At 37.4% G+C, this 25,180-nt stretch overlaps 2 protein-coding genes across 2 annotated transcripts in view; both read left to right on the top strand.

The window, feature by feature from the left end:
* Positions 1 to 7,544, top strand: part of LOC143032594 (uncharacterized) — a 9,497-nt gene extending 1,953 nt beyond the window's left edge. The window contains exon 4 of the mRNA XM_076197461.1: positions 7,488 to 7,544. Coding sequence (XP_076053576.1) covers positions 7,488 to 7,544 — 57 coding nt within the window. The remainder of the gene's footprint in view (positions 1 to 7,487) is intronic.
* Positions 7,545 to 13,097: 5,553 nt separating this feature from the next.
* Positions 13,098 to 18,375, top strand: LOC143032762 (uncharacterized). Its single transcript, XM_076197752.1, has 4 exons — positions 13,098 to 15,035; positions 15,375 to 15,522; positions 15,886 to 16,101; positions 16,254 to 18,375. The coding sequence occupies exons 1-4, from the start codon at positions 13,313 to 13,315 to the stop codon at positions 16,327 to 16,329; spliced, it is 2,163 nt and encodes a 720-aa protein (XP_076053867.1). The 5' UTR covers positions 13,098 to 13,312; the 3' UTR covers positions 16,330 to 18,375.
* Positions 18,376 to 25,180: the final 6,805 nt, after the last annotated feature.

The following is a 25,180-nucleotide window of genomic DNA, read 5'->3' as shown; positions in this document are numbered from 1 at the left end:
ATTTCTAATCTTAATACCTACACACGCTTATGCAATTAATTTCAAATGAAACCTTGTCTCTTAATTTCATAACATGTAATTGTCATATATATTTTTCCTTGTCGTTATTATATATTTTTATGCTCTTAGTACCATTTATTCATGGAAGTTTCGTTTCATAAAGAAAAAAAGCAAACGAACTAGGGGTAACGTTAGAAAAAATATATATATGTATTTATGTATATATATATATACTAAGAGCATAGAAATATATAATGAGGACATGGAAAAATATATGTCAATTACATAATGTTATGAAATTGAGAGACAAGGTTTCATTTGAAATTAATTGCATAAGTGTGTGTAGGTGTTAAGCTTGGAAAGAATGGGTAGATATGCTCAAACAAAAAAACAAAACAATTTCATAACATTATGTAATTGACATATATATTTTTCCATGTCCTCATTATATATTTCTATGCTCTTAGTACCGTTTATTCCTGGAAGTTTTTTTTGATAAAAAAAAAAGAAAAAAAAAGAGAGAGAAAACGAATTAGACGTAACGTTAGAATATATATATATATATATATATATATATATATATATATATATATATATATAGAGAGAGAGAGAGAGAGAGAGAGAAAGATTTTTTGTTTTTGTTTGAGCATATCTACCAATTATTTCTAATCTTAACACCTATACACGCTTATGCAATTAATTTCAAATGAAACCTTGTCTCTCAATTTCATAACATGTAATTGTCATATATATTTTTCAATGTTATTATATATTTTTATGCTCTTAGTACCATTTATTCATGGAAGTTTTGTTTCATAAAGAAAAAAAGCAAACGAATTAGGGGTAACGTTAGAAAATATATATATATGTATTTATGTATATATATATACTAAGAGCATAGAAATATATAATGAGGACATGGAAAAATATATATGTCAATTACATAATGTTATGAAATTGAGAGACAAGGTTTCATTTGAAATTAATTGCATAAGCGTGTGTAGGTGTTAAGCTTGGAAAGAATGGGTAGATATGCTCAAAAAAAAAAAAAAAAAAAAAAAAAAAAAACTCTCTCTCTTTATATATATATATATATATATATATATATGTTTTTTTTTGTTTTGTTTTGTTTTTTGCATATCTACCCATTCTTTCCAAGCTTAACACCTACACACGCTTATGCAATTAATTTCAAATGAAACCTTGTCTCTCAATTTCATAACATTATGTAATTGACATATATATTTTTCCATGTCCTCATTATATATTTCTATGCTCTTAGTACCGTTTATTCCTGGAAGTTTCGTTTGATAAAAAAAAAAAAAAAAAAGAATTAGGGGTAACGTTAGAAAAAAATATATGTATATATGTATGTTTTAATTACCCACTGTCGGAGAAACAAAGCAAAAGAAACAGACGAACTGTATATTTCGACCACTACTGTCGTCCTCTTCAGCAGATAGATACAAGGATGATGTACAAGAATATATACAATGAGAGAGGTACAAAGTAGGAACAAGGGGAGGTGGCTCAAGTCACGTGTCCGAGGTGGGGCGGATTCGGTAATGGTAATATTTTATTCACAGCATAAGTTGTTATACTATCAGGTGACCATTGCCCTTTAGATGTATTGAAATTTGGCAAGTGTTTAATGAGGAAAGATACAACTATCTTTCTCCTGAAGCTACAATTAGATTTATAAATTATTTCTGGATTGTTCCAATCTATGCGGTGATCCTTTGTTGATGTATGGAGGAAGACCGCGGAGTTGTTTTGTGCATACCTGACAGAGTTTTTGTGTTCTTTTACTCTGGTATTGAGGTCCCTACCAGTTTGACCCCAGTACACCTCACTACAATCTTTACAAGGTAGCTTATATACTCCTGGATTATTATCTGTTTTGGGTTTATGATGCATATTTACTACTTTATGAAATTTTTTATTAGGATAGATGATTACCAATTTAATTTTATCTTGTGGTAACATGTCAGAGGCTTCGTCCAATAAATGGTTGTATGGGATCTTTATACAAGCATTGTCCCAATTGTGCTGCTTGTTTGTTTGGGAAGAGTTCTTATAGTAGCTGATTTTTGCCTTGCTAAGAGCTTTTGTCAACAACCAAGTTGGATAACCTAATTTGCTCAATTGTAAGTTTATTGTGTCTAATTCTTTATTTAGAAATTGAACGCTACAAATTCTTAATGCTCTTAAATAGAGGCCCGAAGCAACACTTAGTTTAACCCTTTATGGATGGTAACTAAAAAAATGTAAATAGCTACCAGTATGCGTGGGCTTTCTATATACTGTAAAATCCAAATGTCCATGACTTCTGATTGTAGTGTTCTGTAGCCAACACGTGTAATTACCCCTTCAAGACCCGTGATCGCAGAGTACGGAATAAACTATAGTCACCCCTTGCAACATGATTTCGACTAATTTGAATTAATATAAATAACAATATTCATTATACCAATTTAATTCATTGTGTAAATAAAATAAAACACATCTGTCTGTATCATATAAAAAGGATATTTATGCATTGTAAATATATTTTGAATAATTGTATACTAAAGACTAAGAATCCAGAATTTCGCCACCATTATTGTAAATAGCATCATTGCCATTTTTGCTGTCCACTACAGTCATATAAGTGATTGTATTCCATCAAAACTTTCTTCTAATGAAACCCAGCGCGCTATGCAATACGAAGTTTACAGTTTCCATTTCTAGAGATCTATAGGACAAGCTCGCTGATGAGATTATATCGACATTGCGGTTTCCTTCCGATAATGATATTTATATCATAGGCGCTCAGTGGTAGGACATTTAAACCAAGTGCGCCGTAGGGAACTATATCACGGTAAACTAAATATTATGTTTCTGACTCCACACTATGAAAAACGTTCCAAACCTTGTTCCGACGAGTCGTTTCAGGCTGATCGCTTCTAACTAGTACGATTGTAGGAACCACTTCATGATAGTTAGTGTATCCAGAATGGGAATGCTGTTGTCCTGTTCCCATTCAACTTTAAACTAGGTGACAAATGATTAAGTTTGAAGTGAAAGTCATTCAATGGTCCCCAACAATCGTCCCAAAACGTATAAATATCATCAAGGTATCTAAACCAGATCATGTCGGGTGGTTTTATGTCCGGTAGCAACACGGTTTCGAAATATTCCATATAAAGGTTAGATAATACTGGAGAGAGATTAGAGCCCATACTACATCCCAACTTTTGCTTGAAAAAATGATCTTTGAAGGAAAAAACATTAGTTGTGATACATAGTTGGATTAATTTTAGGAATAGGCAAGGGAAATTGTTCATGGTAAGGATGTAGTTTGGTTTCCAAGAAATTTAATACTTCATCTGTATTGACGTTAGTGAAGAGAGAGACTATGTCGAGGCTTAATCATTTTAGGGAGACAGATAGTTGGAAATGAGTTTTTCAATAATAATTTTCTAGTGATCAACCTTCAGTTACCTAACTTTTACGGTCTCCCTAACATTCATAAAGAGGGAACCCCACTTAGACCTATAATTTCCAACAGGAATTCGTGCACAAACAGATTGTCCAAATGGCTCACTCGCTTACTTTCGCCGTTCGTGGGTACTTTTTCCAATTCACATATTAAGCATTCGGAGGATTTCATCAATAAAATCAAGCACCACAATATACCTGCTAATAGTAAATTATTAAGCCTCGACATAGTCTCTCTCTTCACTAACGTCAATACAGATGAAGTATTAAATTTCTTGGAAACCAAACTACATCCTTACCATGAACAATTTCCCTTGCCTATTCCTAAAATTAATCCAACTATGTATCACAACTAATGTTTTTTCCTTCAAAGATCATTTTTTCAAGCAAAAGTTGGGATGTAGTATGGGCTCTAATCTCTCTCCAGTATTATCTAACCTTTATATGGAATATTTCGAAACCGTGTTGCTACCGGACATAAAACCACCCGACATGATCTGGTTTAGATACCTTGATGATATTTATACGTTTTGGGACGATTGTTGGGGACCATTGAATGACTTTCACTTCAAACTTAATCATTTGTCACCTAGTTTAAAGTTGAATGGGAACAGGACAACAGCATTCCCAGTCTGGAGACACTAACTATCATGGAGTGGTTCCTACAATCGTACTAGCTAGAAGCGATCAGTCTGAAATGAGTCATCGGAATAAGATTTGGAACGTTTATCATAGTGTGGGCTCAGAAATGTATTATTTAGCTTACCGTGATATAGTACTCTAGGGCGCAGTTGAAATAAATACTTTACCGCCCATGGTGAACATAATTTTCTCGAATAATCCTCAGAATGTTAAGGAACTCTCAGCGGGTTACGTTATCTGCAGGGCCTTTAGGAAGTGTGCTGTAATTCCCGTTGAAATAGGACTGATAATATTTCCTGGCATTATTTGTAGTCATTTATATGGTTTCATTGGTTTATTGCAAATGGCAATGATGCTATTTACAATAATGGTGGCGAAATTCTGGATTTTTAGTCTTTAGTATACAATTATTCAAAATATATTTACAATGCATAAATATCCTTTTTAAATGATACAGACAGATACGTTTTATTTTATTTACACAATGAATTAAGTTGATATGATAAATATTGTTATTTATATTAATTCAAATTAGTCGAAATCATGTTGCAAGGGGTGACTATAGTTTATTCCGTACTCTGCGATCACGGGTCCTGAAGGGGTAATTACACGTGTTGGCTACAGAACACTACAATCAGAAGTCATGGACATTTGGATTTTACAGTATATAGAAAGCCCACGCATACTGGTAGCTATTTACATTTTTTTAGTTACCATCCATAAAGGGTTAAACTAAGTGTTGCTTCGGGCCTCTATTTAAGAGCATTAAGAATTTGTAGCGTTCAATTTCTAAATAAAGAATTAGACACAATAAACTTATAATTGAGCAAATTAGATTATCCAACTTGGTTGTTGACAAAAGCTCTTAGCAAGGCAAAAATCAGCTACTATAAGAACTCTTCCCAAACAAACAAGCAGCACAATTGGGACAATACTTGTATAAAGATCCCATACAACCATTTATTGGACGAAGCCTCTGACATGTTACCACAAGATAAAATTATATTGGTCATCAACTATCCTAATAACATTTTTCATAAAGTAGTAAATATACATCATAAACCCAAAACAGATAATAACCCAGGAGTATATCAACTACCTTGTAAAGATTGTAATGAGGTGTACTGGGGTCAAACTGGTAGGGACCTCAATACCAGAGTAAAAGAACACAAAAACTCTGTCAGGTATGCACAAAACAACTCCGCGGTCTTCCTCCATACATCAACAAAGGATCACCGCATAGAATGGAACAATCCAGAAATCATTTATAAATCTAATTGTAGCTTCAGGAGAAAGATAGTTGAATCTTTCCTCATTAAACACTTGCCAAATTTCAATACATCTAAAGGGCAATGGTCACCTGATAGTATAACAACTTATGCTGTGAATGAAATATTACCATTACCGAATCCGCCCCACCTCGGACACGTGACTTGAGCCACCTCCCCTTGTTCCTACTTTGTACCTCTCTCATTGTATATATTCTTGTACATCATCCTTGTATCTATCTGCTGAAAAGGACGACAGTAGTGGTCGAAATATACAGTTCGTCTGTTTCTTTTTCTTTGTTTCTCCGACAGTGGGTAATTAAAACATTTTACTAAATGTGCTACTACATTTTCGTCTTGTATATATATATATATATTTTTTTTTTGCATACTTGTTTGACTTTCATAGAGAGAGAGAGAGAGAGAGAGCAAGTTCTCCCCCCCCCCAAGTGTATGAGAATATCTACCCATTCTTTCCAAGCTTAACACCTACACACGCTTATGCAATTAATTTCAAATGAAACCTTGTCTCAATTTCATAACATTATGTAATTGTCATATATATTTTTCCATGTCGTCATTGTATATATTTATGCTCTTAGTACCGTTTATTCGTGGAAGTTTCGTTTGATAAAAAAAAAAGAGAAAACGAATTAGGGGTAACGTTAGAAACAATATATATATATATATATATATATATATATATATATATATATATATATATATATATATATATATATATATATATATATATGTATGAGAAAGGGAAAGATTTTTTTTTTATTTTTTATTTTTTAGCATATCTACCCATTCTTTCCAAGCTTAACACCTACACACGCTTATGCAATTAATTTCAAATGAAACCTTGTCTCTCAATTTCATAACATTATGTAATTGTCATATATATTTTTCCATGTCGTCATTATATATTTTTATGCTCTTAGTACCATTTATTCATGGAAGTTTCGTTTGATAAAAAAAAAAAAGAGAGAAAACGAATTAGGGGAACGTTAGAAAATATATATATATATATATATATATATATATATATATATATGAGACAATGATAAATGTCAATTTTTTGCATACTAGTTTGACTTTATATATATATATATATATATAAATATATATTATATATATATATATATATGAGAGTTTTTTTTCTTAAAGTGTTTGAGCATATCTACCCATTCATTCCAAGCTTAACACCTACACACGCTTTTGCAATTAATTTCAAATGAAACCTTGTTTATCAATTTCATAACATTATGTAATTATCATTATATATGTTTATGCTCTTAGTACCGTTTATTCATGGAAGTTTCGTTTGATAAAAAACAAAAAAAAAACAATTAGGGGTATCGTTAGAAAGAAATATATGTATATATATATATATATATATATATATATATATATATATATGATGTCTATATTTTGCATACAAGTTTGACTTTATTTCTTTTATTCATTTTGTATATATATATATATATATATATATATATATATATATATATATGTATATATATATATATGTATATATATATATATATATATATATATATATATATATATTGAATTTCCTGTAACACTTACACCTAGACATATTTCTGGATCACTGAGATGCTTATTGTTTCTATTTGGATCTATCAAACAAAGCTCTGTTTTCATGACATATTCTCTCTCCCTGAATGTAAGGAGAATATCCTTAAAAAGAACAGTTACTTTTTCATGGAGCACTGTTATCACTAGCTTATCTGAGTGAAAGTACTTATTAAAAGTAGTGAACTTTAGCAAAATCCAATCTAGGAAGTGGCAGTACAACTTAATGAAAGGGTCATGTAGAGTTGAAAATTAGCTCAGCAGCAACTAGCTTCTCAGATAACCACATTTCTGAGAAAAACAATCGAAGAGCTTCCCATTACTCCAAGATCCTCTGAACAACAGCAACCAATGACAACCACCTCGTGTGTGATGTGTATATCATCTTGTGGGGCTTCAAGTGAATGAAAGACTGAAATTGTACAAATTCACTCTGGCGCTTGCTACTACACTTAAAGAAATTGTACATTTCTCTTGCTAAATCCTTACACCTTCTAGGTAAAGCATTACAAGCCTCGCTGGCACAGAGGTGAGCAGAATGGCAAACACATTTGATTACAAAAAGACCAATGCATTCATTACGGAAGCGACTTGCAACTGAACTGTGAGCTCCCACCTTTACACTACACCCATCAGCCCCAAAACCTATCATTTGTGTAACTGAGATTTCATGTTTCTCAATATTTTTAAATAGCAAATTCCTGTGCTATCTTGGAGTCACTCAAAATATCTCTCAAGACCTCTGACAAGTGATCCATTACCTTAAAAGGCCCATTATGTGCAGCTAGAATACTTGCCAGCTTTATTTCTGCCATATCCACAGGATCTTTTGTGGTTTGTTTTTTCTTAAAGAAGGTTGATACAAAGGATTACAAAGGCGGAGCATGCCGACAGGAGACCTTTTGGTCCATATCTAGGTCGGATGCGAAAAAAATCATAATAATAATAAAATAATAATAATGAAAAAAATATTATAATGTATACAACAAACAAAATACATAAATAAATGCACAGGTATAGTTGAATAACAAACAAACAGGTAAACAGTAAATAATAATAAATTGATACATAACTAATAATAAATAAAAATCAAACAGACAAATTATAACAAAACAAAAACAAATAATATAAAATAAATTATAATTATTACAGCATCTTGCTTAGGTGTTTATCTAAATGAGTCTTAAAGCTTCGAACTGAACTACATTGCACTACCTGTGCAGGAAGTTTATTCCATTCACTAACTACATGGTTGGCAAAGTTGTTTCTACCTACTTCCAAATTGAATCTATTTCCGGATAGTTTGAGACCATTGTTTCTTGTCTGATTCTCATTCAATGTGAACATTTTGTCACTTTTGATGTTGTCAATTCCCTTTAGAATCTTAAAGACCTGTATCAAGTCACCTCTGAGTCTACGTTTTTTTAGGGAGAACAGATTCATATGTTTTAGTCGATTTTCGTTTGATTTATTTTTGATATTTGGAATCAGTTTTGTGGCTCGCCGTTGTACTTTTTACAGTCTGGTACCTGGTACCTGCTTGTCCGTTGTACCCTTGAAATATAATTTTTTTTTTTTTTTTTTTTTTTTCTTGGGCATGACTTTTTAGCACTGTTAGCTCTGCAGTCATAGTAACGTTACAAATTTGACACCCAGCTTTATACTGTTCAGATGTTTCCTGTAGCCACGGCTTGAAAGCAGGGTCTGTTTCGCATCCCTTCCTATATCGTTGCTGACAACGAGACTGAGAGCCTGAAGTAGATGCCTCAGCCTGTCTAGAAAGGACATATTTCCCTGCTTGATCTCACGGTAGGCCAATCAAGCTGTCCGCCCGCTAAGCCTATGTTCGCTTAGGCCCATCTTAGTTTTATTCCGTAGGATTTGTTTTGATACCGGTATAGGCCCTTAAAACTTTGTAGTAGTGTCCAAACAGGCACATTGTACTTTAACGGGTGCTTGTCCGTCCAAACTAGAGCATAAATATTTCTTTTCTTTGCGATGACAAATCAATTTCTTTTCTTTGCAACAGACCAATTTCTTTTATTTGCAATGAAAGTTGTTTCAACCCGTTTGAAGTGTAAGCTATTAATTTTCATTTCTAAGTTAATTTGTTAACCTTATCTATCGCCAAATCGTATCATTAGGCAAATTCTTCTCTCTCCCACAAAGTATTTTTTTTTTTTTTTATCATATTCGGATCTCAAATGCGAATAAAACAGTGTAGCGAAATGTAGCGAAACGACCGAAAGAATGTAGCGAAACGACCACGTATCTGGTCGTTTCGCTACATGGCCAGTTCGCTACCAACCATTTCGCTACACGGCCAGTTCACTACATTGTTTGGTCGTTTCGCTACATTTGGCTACTTTGTTCGATCGTTTCGCTACACTGTTTTTTCGCATTTGAAATACGAATATGATAAAAAATACGATGTGTGCATGTTTATAAAGTACCTGTATCCCTTTGGGCGTTTCGCTACATGACCAGTTCGCTACCAACCATTTCGCTACATTCTTCGGTCGTTTAGCTACATGGCCAGTTCGCTACATTCTTTGGTCGTTTTGCTACATTCTTCGGTCGTTTCGCTACATTATTTCGGTCGTTTCGCTACATTCTTTGGTCGTTTCGCTACACTGTTTCGGTCGTTTCGCTACATTCTTCGGTCGCTTCGCTACATTTGGCTACATTCTTCGATCGTTTCGCTACAATCTTTCGGTCGTTTCGCTAAATTCTTTGGTCGTTTCGCTACATTCTTTGGTCGTTTCGCTACACTGTTTTTTCACATTTGAGATGCGGATACGATAAAAAACGCGATGTGTGCAAATTTATAAAGTAATTTTGTAGGCTACGGAAGCAGAATTTGCCTAATGAGGCAATTTGGCGATAGATAAAATTATATTTATCGGCCCTTGTTTTATTCAATCGTCAGGCAGATTATCCGGTAGATAATCATAAAACAGTGACTTATCATGCACATTACCAGAGCTGGGTGCATTCCGCTTTAGTTTGGCCGCGGTTAGCGCTCCCAAACTATTGAAGCTTAAGAGACAGGAGGTTCATACCACGAAATAAAAGTCCGGTAGGCCACATATTATACCAAATGAAATGTTTGTAGGCCACATACTATACCGGCACCTATATTGCTTTAATATTTTGGGAGCCCTAACCGCGGGCAAACTAAAGCGGAACGCACCGAGGAACGCGCCCAGATCTGGTAATGTGCATGGTGAGTCACTGTTTTATAATTATCTGCCCGATAATCTGCCTGACGATTGCATAAAACAAGGACCGATTAAAAACAATTTTATCTATCGCCAAATCGCCTCATTAGTCAAATTCCGCTTCCGTGGCCTACAAAATTATTTTATGAATTTACAAACATCGTATTTCTTATCATATTCGTATCTCAAATGCGGTAAAAAAAAAAAAAAAGTACAGCGAAATGTAGCGAAACGACCAAAGAATGTAGCGAAACGACCGAAAGAATGTAGCGAAACGACCGAAGAATGTAGCCAAATGTAGCGAAACGACCGAAGGTTGTAGCGGTTACAGGTCGTTTCGCTACATGGCCAGTTTGCAAATTGTGCTTCCGTAGCCTACTAAATTACTTTATGAATTTGCACACATCGTATTTTCTATCATATTCATATCTCAAATGCGATAAAAAAAAAAAAAAACAGTGTTGCGAAATGTAGCGAAACGACCAAGGAATGTAGCGAAACGACCAAAAGAATGTAGCGAAACGACCGAACAACGTAGCCAAATGTAGCGAAACGACCGAAGAATGTAACAAATCGTTTGTAGCAAACTGGCCATGTAGCGAAACGTCCAATGGGTTAAAGGTACTTTATAAACCTATACACATTGTATTTTTTATCACATTCGTATCTCAAATGCAAATAAAAACAGTGTAGTGAAATGTAGCGAAACGACCGAAGAATGTAGCGAAACGACCAAAAGGATGTAGCGAAACGACCGAAGAAATGTAGCGAAACGACCAAAGAATGTACCGAACTGGTTGGTAGCGAACTTGCAATGTAGTGAAACGACCAAAGAATGTAGCGAAACGACAGAAGAATGTAGCAAATCGTTAGTAGCAAACTGGCCATGTAGCGAAACGTCCAAGGGGTTACAGGTACCTCATAAACCTACACACATTGTATTTTCTATCATATTCGTATCTCAAATGCGAATAAAAACAGTGTAGCGAAATGTAGCGAAACGACCGAAGAATGTAGCGAAACGACCGAAACAGTGTAGCGAAACGACCAAAGAATGTAGCGAAATGACCGAAGAAATGTAGCGAAACGATCAAAGAATGTAGCGAACTGGTTGGTAGCGAACTGGCAATGTAGCGAAACGACCGAAGAATGTAGCGAAACGACCGAAGAAATGTAGCGAAACGACCAAAGAATGTAGCGAACTGGTTGGTAGCGAACTGGCAATGTAGCGAAACGACCAAAGAATGTAGCGAAACGACCGAAGAATGTAGCAAGTCGTTAGTAGCAAACTGGCCATGTAGCGAAACGTCCAATGGGTTACAGGTACTTCATAAACCTACACATATTGTATTTTCTATCATATTCGTATCTCAAATGGGAATAAAAACAGTGTAGCGAAATGTAGCGAAACGACCGAAGAATGTAGCGAAACGACCGAAAGGATGTAGCGAAACGACCAAAGAATGTAGCGAAGCGACCGAAGAAATGTAGCGAAACGACCAAAGAATGTAGCGAACTGGTTGGTAGCGAACTGGCGATGTAGCGAAACGACCAGACACCCTTGAGCTGGGTCCGACCAGTCTCCTTATAAGGGCGAAATGTGTTTTAGTACCTACATCCATATACTATATGATCATGGATATCCAAATTGGAGGTGGCTATAATATATTTATCTATACAAATTGGCAACGTTTGAGCGAAAAACAATAACATGAATGATTCCTGGCACAGCATTGATTTTGAATGTCAATCTAATAGAATTTTTTTGGTGAACCACCGTGAAAATTGTCTTTAAGATAAAAGACAATGCAAGATAATTATAAGTGTGTGAATTACAAAGATGCTGAGAAGAAACAGAGAAAAGAATAGATTTGTCAACTGAAAAAAGTTATAAAAAGAAATAAAAATATCAAACTATCACCGGGAAAACTAAGATAACATACATCAATACTATTAATGATATACTCTGAAAAAATACTTGAAATATAATTGAGCCATTAGAAAGAGTCAAAATGAAAAGTCCAGATGCTACAAAAGCACTAGTTGAGAAATTTAGTACGCTCATTGGTGAAAAGGTGAGGTAAGACAAGTTTCGTAATTATACGGAAACAATGAAAAGGTTCAACCTATTTACACCGAAAATAACCGGTTTCATATAAAAACTGCACTGATAATTTTGATAAGGTACAAAATATCTATCGTGAAATAGTGAACACACAGAAATTAGCATACATCAAACTTACATATGAAGACTGATGATGAAGACTTGTAAAGATCAAAATATAATTTGTAGTAATAGAAGTAATCATACATGAGTAATAACTAATACACCTGGGAGAAACTGAGATTATACAGGGAAACAGTCAGCATACAGGGATCGTAAAGGCTGATGTTGACGCCAAGATATATATATATATATATATACGTGTGTATATATAGACCTTGGTTGACGCTAGATGCTAACTTCCTTATTCGTTAGTGAATAAAGACGCTTGTCCAAAGCGAATAAAAAGCTCCGTGTAAATGACGTTTAAGCGACACTGTTTAAAGTAACGGCATGTATGGAAAATTATCAAATATAGTATTGAAAGGAGTAAACGCTGATAGAAGGAAGAATACATTGTGGAATGAAGGAATAAAAGAAGTGATATAGGAAAAAATAAACATTTGAGGGTGGATGAAATACAGAACGGAATGATGAATACCACTTGACTGGAAGATAGCCATAACATGCATATATATATATATATATATATATATATATATAATATGTATATATATATATATATAATATGTATATATATATATATATAATATGTATATATATATATATAAATATGTATGTATGTATGTATATATATATATTTTTTTTAGACAGAATAAGACATTGTAGGTGACGATGCGGTTGGTCATGTTCAAAATCTGCTGAAAACTGATGGAACCCACGAAAATTGCTCCAGCCTTGAGAAGGCGAGTGTGATTTACCCATTGCCGTCTACTCTGTGGCAGGTGGATTTTTCCGTGAGGAGTATATATGTGCCTATTGGACTCCAGTCCGATGAGAGCTCAGGGCCTACAAATAATAGGTCATTTGCCATTGAAATGAAAGAACTGTTGACTAAGAAGGTACCTTCGGCAGGAGTTGATGTATTACCCCGAGTCGTGACCATTGTAGGTCCCAACGGCTGTGGCAAGTCAACGATATTTGCACATCTTGCTTCCGAGTATCTGGAAAAGCAACGCGATGTTGCAGGGCTCTTGGACTTCGATTTAGTCATCCACATATCGTGCAAACAAGAGTCCTGCAAAACATTTTCAGATTTACTTAGATCCTGCATGCCGACAGCAGTGTGCAACATCAGTGACAACCTACTTTATCGAGCAGCCCTGCAAATGAAGCTGCTTATTATGGTTGACGGTTTTGATGAAGCGAGTGGTGAGACGAAAGATCTTCTTAAGAACCTGTTTGAGAAGATGAGAAATCTTAACAACATCCGCATCCTATTGACCACGAGGCCAGGAAGCAAGAATGACGCCATGCGTCTTATGGCAGGACTTAAATGTCTCCATCTGAAAGTATCTGAACTTACAAACACTCAGCAACGGGAAGTTATCAAGAACTACTATAATGCCTTCAAGGGCAGTGGCACAAACCCACCACCTGTGGAAGACATTTTGGAAAAGGCACACAGACGCAACGAACCCATACCAATGACTTTGACTTTGTTCACCTACCTTGCATGTGTAGCACCAGATAGGGTCAGGCCATCAATGCCCCTGGTTCAGCTACTTGAAGAAATTAGTGACATCCTAAAGGAAAAGCTTCACGATCGACTAGTTAATGTAAAGAAAACGATGCATCTTTCAGAGGATGAGAGGGAAGACAAAATTCAGTGTTTCATGCAAGAACTCAACGATGCAGCCTTGCAATGCGTTGTCTACGAAACCTTGGAACTTCCACACATGATACTGACTCGTATTGTTGACAAGTGCAGAAATCTGGAGCTACCTCAGAAGGAAATGTTCGAGGCATTCTTGTCTTCTAAGCAAGTATGGACGCCCACAGGTACAAAATTAACGTATTCTTTCCCTCATACTAGCCAGCTAGAGTATCGGGGAGCCCTTGGACTTTGTCAGCGACTGTTCAGTCTCCAGGGCGGGGGTCAAGAATCGTCCTTGAGAGAAATACTGCAGGCACAAGATGGCCGTCTATACAGGTTATGGGATATGTTGCTCATGGCTGTGTGGACATTCCAGCGAAGCGGTCTCCTGTCCGACTATGCTAAAGAGCTCGCGCAACTGATGCAGAGTTCGCGCAATGAGACAAAGTCTCCTGGGTGCCAAGTAGACGCCTATTTGCAGGCGATGAGTCACAGTGGGATGCATTTGGCCTTCGTTAAACACCTGCAACGTGCGCTACCAAGCATCTTGTGGAACGTCAGGAAATACCATGAGATTTTGCTGTATGTGGAAAGTGAAGTTTTCCCAAAACACCTTAAAATTACTTTAGAAAAATGCCCCCGGGATGTAATTGATCTTGAAAAAGTTTTGAACAAGGTAAAAGACATCAGGTGTAATGTTGATCTCAACCTATATAATTGTTGTTTAAACTCTACCACCTGCTACGGGCAGGGCTGCAGTAAAATCATCAAGCACTTTACGACACCAGATAACGTTTGCCATTTCTGTATTTTTACGGGGCCCTACAACTCGGACATCACCTTTCCGAAATCCATTCCGGGCCTCATTCTTCGTTTCTACACGCCACATGACATGATTGCCTTCAAGGACCAGGTGCAGAACTACCTCGAACTGACACTACTAGGTGGGTGACAATAATCTTTTAGTATTGTCGATATCAAAAGATGAAAAATAGGAAATATGAGGCTGAAAAGCGATTGTATGCCAGTCACTCGATTGGCGTGCTAGCTTGAAATTATTTGCTATTTACATATTATACGATGTACTGTATCTGTTTTCCACCCTTGAAGTATGATTCCTGAGAAATACATACCGAAACATTAGAAGATAGTATATAGGAATATTTTAAACACTCCTATTCATCACGATTTTAGGTATCCCAGTCTAGTAAGTTTGTCCTATAAGAAATGAAAGTGCTCCTCGGTGAGTTCCATTACTCTTTAATAAATTAATTTTGCCACAGTTGTGATTGTTCCGGTCCGGTATGACGAAGATATGCCAGTTCCACCACTAACCAAAGAGGAGGTGGTAATGACTCTCATAATTGAAGGTGTAGGGGAAGAAGACATCGATTGGACAATACAGTTTACTACAAACTTTCATGTCAGCAGGTAAGCGCTCGCCCATTCCAAAAGGGACTGGCACCACTTGAGTGATCTAGGTGTTAAAAAAATAATAATGATAGTAATAATACTGTACACACATATATAAGTAGCTCCATGGGATAGTGATCCAAGCGCCACGGGCCGTCAGACCCCGATTTCGTGCTCAACCAGACGACCTAGGCTTCCCGCACCGCCTAGTGGGAGCTGGATTCGTTTCCCTTTATCATAATTAACTCAGAGGGAGATGAAATCGGGGTCTGGCTGCCCGTGGCTCTTGGGTCACTCTCTCACGAGGCTACTCGTATGTGAATTTAGTGAGAGGCAGTTCCATTCTTGACTGTTCATGTGTTTGAGTCTTTTCTTTGACAGGAAATATGGACGTTTGAATCTGCGCAATACGACAGTGAGTGTCACTGGCTATGAGAGGATGGTGAGGACCTTAGCTGAGAATGGCGTTAAGGTCACGGAACTAGTCTTGCTTGATGGAGATAATCTCGACACAATTTCGATTGAGGAGATGGTACGGCTGAATGGCCTCACCATCCGACTCCTGGGCTGCACCGGTACCCTAGGTGTACTTTGGCTGTGAGTATAGAAGTGTTGATGACAAGTGTTTGAAGATACTGTTGTATTCATTATGGTTTGATTTCATTGAATCCCATAGGAGGTAAGGTTTTTTATCGGTACACGCGAATAATGACGTATGCTTCTGCTATTTTTTCTTTCATCCATTTCAGAGGTGAAAAGGGAAGTGGATTATTGACAGACCCCGTCAGCCTCTATGAATTTATTTCAAGATACGAAATAATATAGCGTGCTCCAATCGTCTTATTCCACCAACCTCTCATCACTCGTAATTTTCACTAGTCAGGAAATGAAGGTACTTATGCCTACGGAGAGAGACAGACAACTCTTGTCGAAGCTGTCCAAGAAAGAGTTTCAGGAGATCGCAGATTCGCTTCTTGCGATGGTCAAAGACGACGTCGGTAAGGATTAGGTGTGAAAATAAAGAGTGCTATTGGAATGTGGGTAGGACAGAATGATAGAAGGATCTTGGACGTGTCAGCATTTTCATAGCCAGTAGTAGGGTAGTTAATATTAATCTAGTGTGTGATAACGAGACGTGGAGTGGTTTAGTGTGATTAATCGATCCCATTCCAGCACATTTAATGGTAAATGGTACTCTGTCACTACCACGTCTTGATTAATTAAATCGGTGGCTGAAAAGAGACGGTGATAGTGTGTAGGCCAAGAGCCATATTTTGTACAAGATGTGAAAGCTGAGTGTGACAAGTTACAGTTGCTTTAGTGCTATCCAAGACCGGGTCGACTCTCACAAACAACACTAGACCTCGATTGAACCTGTGCACTTCCGACACCAAGCGGGGAGGTGACCCAAAGACGGCATTAGGAAACCTTGTGATTTGGCCTGTCAGGGCGTGTTCGCCTGCACTGCCAGTCCATGTAACGGAATTCACGATCGTCGACACATACGTCGGTGATGACCCAAATTTTCACCTTTGCCTAAATACTATCTGCTCATATTTCTTTGGCTTATTCAGCACTGTCAGGCTATGACAAGTTGTAAAACAAATATGTACTCAAAATCGGGAATTATGAGATATGGCTTGAAACTTAAACAAATATAGAAATAAAACTCGTAAATGTTCAGCAACATCAGAAGACTCGTTTTTAGTATTATGTATTTTAACAATGAAATGTGTAAAAAATTAATAATTGTCATACACCTTACAAAAAGTAATATATCTTGTTTAACCCTATCAAGCCGTATTATTGGAATATTACAATTCAAGAGGTTACAAATTAAATGTGTTTTATCATTTATACAAACAACAAATAGTATTTTGAAGGGTTATATGATAACTCGCATGGAAGATAATCGTACGGAGAGTGACCCGGATTTTAGGGAGTATACATATATTTTTAGTTCAACCGATACTTTACTTTATCCATGTATAATTTATGGATTAAATTTACGTTTTATCATAAATATTCTACATATATAGTATTATAATCTAACGCATTTGCATACATGATTATGTATTGTACTTATAAATCATGATATTTTCATACATACGAGTAAGGTAACTTCAGAATAACATATTTCGCAAGTGGTCTACAAACTTTGTGCAATATTTTTTGTATTTTTCTATTTGTAAAGCAAAAGACTGTCCTTCTTTACAATGTGGAAGGCGAGCTCAAGTCTTAAAAGGTTAGTAGACATTATTTTTAATATTTTGATATAGCGCTTAAGAAAATGTTGGATAGAGATGTTGATCGTGGCTAGGATTGGTCCTGTTGAGTGCAGCCAGTTGTATGTGACTCCGCCCATAAGTCCAGTACACACTGGTGTCGTGAACAACAGCTCTTAAAACGCTGGAATAAGGATACTGGTCGTCAAGGACGGGATGGCGTTATCTCTAGAACAAGCGCAGGTAAGAATGATTACTACAGTCATGCAGAAGACGTGATGGCATGGTTGCAATGAAAAGTGGTTTCATGAGGCAAAGACGGAGGCTGCATCCGAAGCCCAGTTGAAACGACGTAAATCGATTTCGTTGTTTAATCATCTCTAAACTTAAAACCCTCTCCCCCTCGACAACGCAAGATAAAAAACACCCTGATATTGAATAATGCATCATCAATATAATTGTTGCAGGCCTATATGTACACGTCGAAAACATGGACGAAGGAAACTCGTCAATACTGTGGGATCAAAGATGTACGAGTACTATGATACATCAACTGTGTGGTGTGTTATGCATATTTTTCCTCTATATTTCTATGTTGTCAGTTTTCCTTGTCATGCTTGCAAATAAAAAAATGTTAAGAAGAACACCTGTTTTTCTGTTCAATTTACTTAAGAAGAGGAATTTTTACGGAAGAAAGAAAGGAATTTTGTAGACTTGAAGTGTATAATGAAATGATGATGTGGGGGTGGAGGAAAATTACAGAACTAACGAAACGAGTGTGTGCGCGTGCAGACCAACTTTGCAAGTGTGCAGTGTGAAATGCATAAATTCCCTATATATTTTCTTAGCTCATAGATTCCTTGTAAAGGATATATATATATATAGATATATATATATATATATATATATATATATATATATATATATATATATATATCGGGAGGGCACTTATTGTAATCGCACATACATGAGTATGAACGAAACCTCCCACATACACACACACTACAACCAGATAAATAAAATCAGGTACACACACACACACACACACACACAAACTCATCTTCCTCCCTACAAAGGACCCGACACCCGCCTCCATTAAAGTTACCCTTTCCCTTCCAAAACATAAATCAACAACCATATTACTCACTGGAAGATCTGCTGTGACAACGATCCACCCCTCAACCCATGACCTTTGACCTATACTTACACCTGTACAACCCCACCAGCCCAAACAGTATCCCACTTTATCCTCCAGTACAACTGTTGAGGACTCGACTCAAACTGGGAAAACTTACTCCTCCACCAACTAGACCCAGCTTCCTCTATCCTTTGTAATGACGTTATTGCAACCCCACAAGACAGATTAACAATCTCTACTTCTCATTCTCTATTTCTCCTTAACACTGAACGACCCACAACCTTCCACCTTCAAACTCTTACATAAACCCCCATTGATCTCCCTCTGTGTACATCTGGCCTCCTTAACTTTGAATGGTCTGCAATACTAGACCTATACTATAGCAACCGCTTCACACTCCTTACATCCCTCACGAACTCTTCCCCCTTAATTCCAACATTCCCTCTCCTGCGCAACAGACTTTGCCTTCCGATACACATCGCAAAGAACATGAGAATGGAAGAGACTACAAGAGACCAGAAGTCCTACACTAGGCAGTTCCATGTCCATTACCACCCATCATCCCTATCCATAAAGCCATTTAATCTTCTCTTTTAAGACAGCCAATCGTTTCGGCGCTCACTACCAAGCTGGTGACGAAGATGCAGAGGGAAGAACACCCTCAGAAACTACTTGAAGACTATCAAACCATGCCCACGGTCCTCTTTCGCCAGGAGGAATGAGGCTTTGAGACAGCACCGGTACGCTTGAGTTCAAAACATGCTCTTCTTGCCCATAACTGTCCTGTGACTTAGAGTGTCCCTCACTCCCTGCACACCTGCCTCCTGTCCTTGTAGCACTCTCGTTGCCGTGACACACATTTCACTTGAATGGTCCAGCTACACAACTCCTCACAATAAACTCACATTTCTTCACTCTCCTCTCAACCAATGATCACACTACAGCACCTTTCATTTTAGAACAACCAACACCAATCCTTGTACCTTGTCTCCACACTCATCTAAAAGACGAAACTTCTTTTCAAACTACGATTACCTTTTACCACACACATTCTCATGTGACCGCTATCCTCCCTATAGTTTTGAAATATTACAACTTCACATAGACGTGCACTTTGCTAGGTAACCCAGGCTTCCCGCCAAACACCATGAATTAGAAATATTTCTTAGTAACGCTTTGACAGTATCTAAGGCTGAGGTGCTGGGAGTATTGTCTACATGAAAAATACAGTGCACTCCCCACCTTTCTCTCATCATTCACTCTTCTTTTTCTCCGGGTGACACTTACCTGGATGAAGTCTTTCTGTACAGACATTAAGCACTGGAAGTCTTTCTGATAACTTCCATGATATAAGTTGGGAATGTACTGGACTTCCACATCCCTGAAACCAGAGATTCCTCGCACTCTGCCACCGTCATCACTCTGGACCGTTCTGTGGGGAAAAAAAAAAATCTATCTTTATGTTATCTCTGTATCGAAGGCTTGTTCCCCTTTTTATATAAAGGAGGAAGCCAAAGAAGGCATGCGCCCACCCCAGCCGTCCCACCCCTGTTTGTCACCCATTTGTTTTCCTCGTGGATGAAAGGTCAAAAGCAATGCAGCAAGACACAGCACACCCACAGCAGGTCCAGCCGCTTCTTCATTACACGGCGACCTTATTTCATCGTCCCCTCGGGGGAGAAAATAGATTCTTATTAATTGGCAGTAAACCTGAATGGGAATTACATCTACTGGTCAGTTGAGGGTCAGTAATGGAAGACTGAATCAACTTATGATCAACGAAAATGACCAAAAGTGTAACATTTCACAGACCATATGAATGTCTAATGATGTTTAGTTCTTTCTGTAGGTAACTCTATGATATGATTGCACGTGTACATATTCCAATGCATACAAATATGTGTGCCTACGAACGTCAAGTAAAAAGACGAAACATTATTAGGATACTAAAACAGAACAGATGCAATGGGTCATGGAACATGGAAGAAAAAACAGTATAGCTAGACAGCGTAAGTAAATCTAAAGTTAAGTTTGTTAGGAGGAAACACATGGATGAAATTCCATGAGCATGGTTTTGACCTGCATGTATATCACAATTAAGTAAATGCATGCATATACACGGGCACGCTGGAACAAAGAAGAGAAATAATTCGTGATATGCATCAGTTCTCTTGGGTATATTCCACGTTAATTAGGTTTAGATAACGAAATAGCTTCTTCACAAGAGGAATTTGGCACGTGTGCATCAGTAATATCGGACCTCAGAAAACAATTCTAATGATCAACAGGAGTCAGAAGGTGCAGGTTCTTTGGTAGGAAGCCAAGAAGTCTTTATTCTACACAAATAAAGTCGCCTTTCAAAGAGCTGCAGTGATCAAGTATGTGGACAGGAGACTTTCCAACCCACAGTGAGGTCATATAGGAAAATGACTCACGTGTTTATCAATGAGAAATGTAACTGTATTACATTCATTTGCTTCTCCAGGAGGCTTAGCCCATTCAATGACGACGCAGTAGCCAAGACTGTTTCAATCTGTGACAAAGGTGACATGGATGTCACTCTTCCACTTATACTTTATCCTTTTACTCGAGTTAATAATAGGGTTACTTTCCTAAGTTCACAGGTAATATTGCCTTTGAACACCTCCTTTGTGATTTCTTCTCTGGCGATTTTTTTTTTTTTTTCATCCTTCCTGGAACAACTCGGATTCAGATTCCTTGTCAATCAACCATGTCTTAGTTATTCCTTTCATATAAAGATCTTAATTCATCATGCATGTCTGGACTTGTTCACACCTGGATTTCTTTCCAATAAAACCATCGCCAGTGAGTCCTTTGAATTAGTTGAAACGAGTTGGAAAACATATATGTATATAAATAAATATACATACATACATACATACATATACCAAGGCTTTTTCCCCCTTCCAAGGGAGGTAGCCAAAAAGGGAAAGGCATAAAAACACTCCCACCCATTTCATCCCTAAATACACTCCACACCCCTCCCACCCTTCCTCTCATCTGAGCACCTCCTGGATGACGGGTCATCCCTGCACCCTGCCCACCGCCCTGGGTCAGAAGCAGTGTCGCAAGACACAGCACATCCACAGCGAGGCCGCTTCATTTAATCGGCGACCCCCCCCTCTCCGTCCCCCTTTGCATATAAGGCGAGGACGGGGAGAAATCCCTTCGGGCTGCGTCAAAATTTACTCACACATACTACCCCACCCCCCACCCATTCCTCCTCACGCAGTCACAACATCATCCATATACAACCCTTCTCCACTCACCTCTGTCTTCCGTCCTCTCCCTTCCTTCCTCAACAGACATTCCCCTCTTCCCCAAAGCCCCCTTCACCCCATCCATCCACCTCATCCTAGGACGTCCCCTCATGTTCACTCCCTCCACATCTGCCTTCCATACCTCTTTTACTAGTCTTTCTTCACTCATTCTTTCCATGTGTCCAAACCATCCTAATATTCTTTCATCAACCCTCTCTCCCAAATCCTTTTTCACCCCTGTTCTCCTCCTCACCTCCTCATTTCTCACTCTATCTAGCCTAGTAACCCCCACCATACTTCTCAGACACCTCATCTCAAACACATTCAAACTCCTTCTCTCTTCTTCTCTTATGTTCCACGTTTCTGCCCCATACAGTGCTGTTGGCACAATCACTCCTTCATACAGTCTCCTCTTCGCATCCATTCCCAAATGTCTATTCCTCATTACACTCTTTAAACCACCAAGGCATTTACTCGCTTCTCTCAATCTACATTCTACCTCCACCTTCACTCCACCTTTTCCTGCTACACTTGCACCCAAGTATCTAAAACTATCCACTTCCTCCAGTCGCTCTCCCTTAATGTTCACTTCCAGTCTACTGCCACTTTCACCCCTTGTACATCTCATCACCTTACTTTTACCCACATTTATCTTTAGCTTTCTTCTATCACATACTCTCCCAAACTCTGCCACCAGCTTCCTCAATTCCTCAATAAATAAATATAGGTATACAAATAATATAGAATAAATGGGAAGCATTACAGCGTCTTGTTTAGATGTTTTTCTAAACGAATTTTAAAGCTTTGAACTGCCTCTGCATTGCACTGCCTCTGCAGTAAGTTTATGCCATTCATTAACTACACGGCTGGCGAAGTTGTTTCTACTCACTTTAAAATGAAATAAATTTCCTGATATTTTGAGACCATTAATTCTTGTGTGATTCTCATTCAGTGCGAAACTTTTGTCACTTTTGAATCTTAATGACCTGTATCAAATCACCTCTGAGTCTACGGTTTTTTTTAGACTAAATAGATTTATATTGGGAGATAGGGTTGATGAAAGAGTATTAGGATGGTTTGGACACATGGAAAGAATGAGTGAAGAAAGACTAGTAAAAGAGGTATGGAAGGCAGATGTGGAGGGAGTGAACATGAGGGGACGTCCTAGGATGAAGTGGATGGATGGGGTGAAGGGGGCTTTGGGGAAGAGGGGAATGTCTGTTGAGGAAGGACGGGAAAGGACAGAAGACAGGGGTGAATGGAGAATGGTTGTATATGGATGATATTGTGATGCATGAGGTGGAATGAGCAGGGGGGTGGGGGTGAGGTAGTATGTGTGAGCAAAATTTGACGCAGCCTGAAGGGATTTCTCCCCGTCTTCTCCTTTTATGCATGGGGGGACGGAGAGGGGGGGGTCGCCGATTTAATGAAGCGACCTTGCTGTAGATGTGCTGTGTCTTGCGACACTGCTTATGACCCAGGGCAGTGGACAAGGTGCAGGGATGACCCGTCATCCAGGAGGTGCTAAGATAAGAGGGAGGGTGGAGGAGTGTGGAGTGTATTCAGGGGTGGAATGGGTGGGAGTTATTTATGCTTTTCCTTTTTGGCTACCTCCCTTGTAAAGGGGAAAAAGCCTTGGTATATGTATGTATGTATGTAGATTTATATATTTTCGTTGATTTGCGGATCGTTTATTATTTATATTAGGAATCTGTTTTGTGGCTCGCCGTTGTACTTTCTCCAATCTGTCAATGTCTTTAATGAAATTTGGTGACCATACGGAAACAGCATAATTCAAATGTGGACGAACTAATGATTTATATAGCTTATTAATTGATAAGAGATGGACTTTTGAAGCCAAAAAATCACGCACTCAGTCTTAGAATGTAGACCACAAATATGCATATGTATTAGAAAAAAATCATACAGGAGTGTGACAGATACAACACACACTTCAAGAACTGAAAATACAGTGATAAAGGCATTTCTCTTTGAGAGGAACTATGATCAACAACCGAAATTAGTAAGCAATGAATACAGACTGAAATAAGGTGTGAATAGTGTCAAGGCAAAGCAAGCGAATAAAACCCCGAGAAACAAGAAGAGCTAATCAAGTCGACCAATGATATCAAAACATCATTTCTTTTTATTAACCCCGACTAAGAATTCCCTTGTCATCGAATGAAGTCGATAACAAAACTGAGTAAGACTAAGCCTCCGTTGCAACGAATCGAACACAAACGTTGACGTGTATGAACCAAAAACTTACTGGGAATTACGCGCGCAGTCCTTATAACAAAATCGACTCCTACAGAATCTTCCATTTCGTTATGAATGCAAAGTGTAGGATGAGTTTTGTTGTTGTTGTTATTATACATAGACCGTAGACCGTAGACCAGCGCCTCTAACAATGTCAATCGTGCTACAGTCGTATGTTATCTTCTATTTCATGTTTGTCATGGGTGTTTCTGTGTGGGTTACTCCAATGTTTGACACAAATTACTCCGTTTACGATGCGCCAAGAATGGTGCACTAAAAATTATCGACACGACATTGTCTGGCATGCCTGTCAGTATAAGTTGTAATCAGTAAGTTGTAATCAGTAAGTTGTAATCAGTAAGTTGTAATCAGTAAAATCAATTGAAATTGTAGGACTGACATTTATATATGAAATATAGTTTAGAATTCACTCGTTTAATGAAATGGTTACATTTTATTTTAATTTTTAGAAATAAAGCGAAAAAATATGTCATTAGGCGTATTCGGTTGCAAATTGCAGTATATATATATATATATATATATATATATATATATATATATATATATATATATATATATATATATATATATATGCATGCATTGTTAAAATCGACAGCGTTAGTGAGGTTGTTGATCTTCTTGTGAGTATTCTCCAGTTTTCTAACCAATATTCTGCCATTTAGAGGGTGGGCATATACCAAGTTGCCAAAATGATTCATTTATTTCAACGTTTCGTCTAACAAAGAGACATCTTCAGGAAATTCTGTAACATA

Source organism: Oratosquilla oratoria, chromosome 14 (genome assembly GCF_046742065.1).
Source record: "Oratosquilla oratoria isolate Oo_2021 chromosome 14, ASM4674206v1, whole genome shotgun sequence".
Classification (NCBI taxonomy): domain Eukaryota; kingdom Metazoa; phylum Arthropoda; class Malacostraca; order Stomatopoda; family Squillidae; genus Oratosquilla; species Oratosquilla oratoria.
The sequence above is the reverse complement of the archived record's forward strand: the minus strand, read 5'-3'. Positions and strand labels throughout refer to the sequence as shown.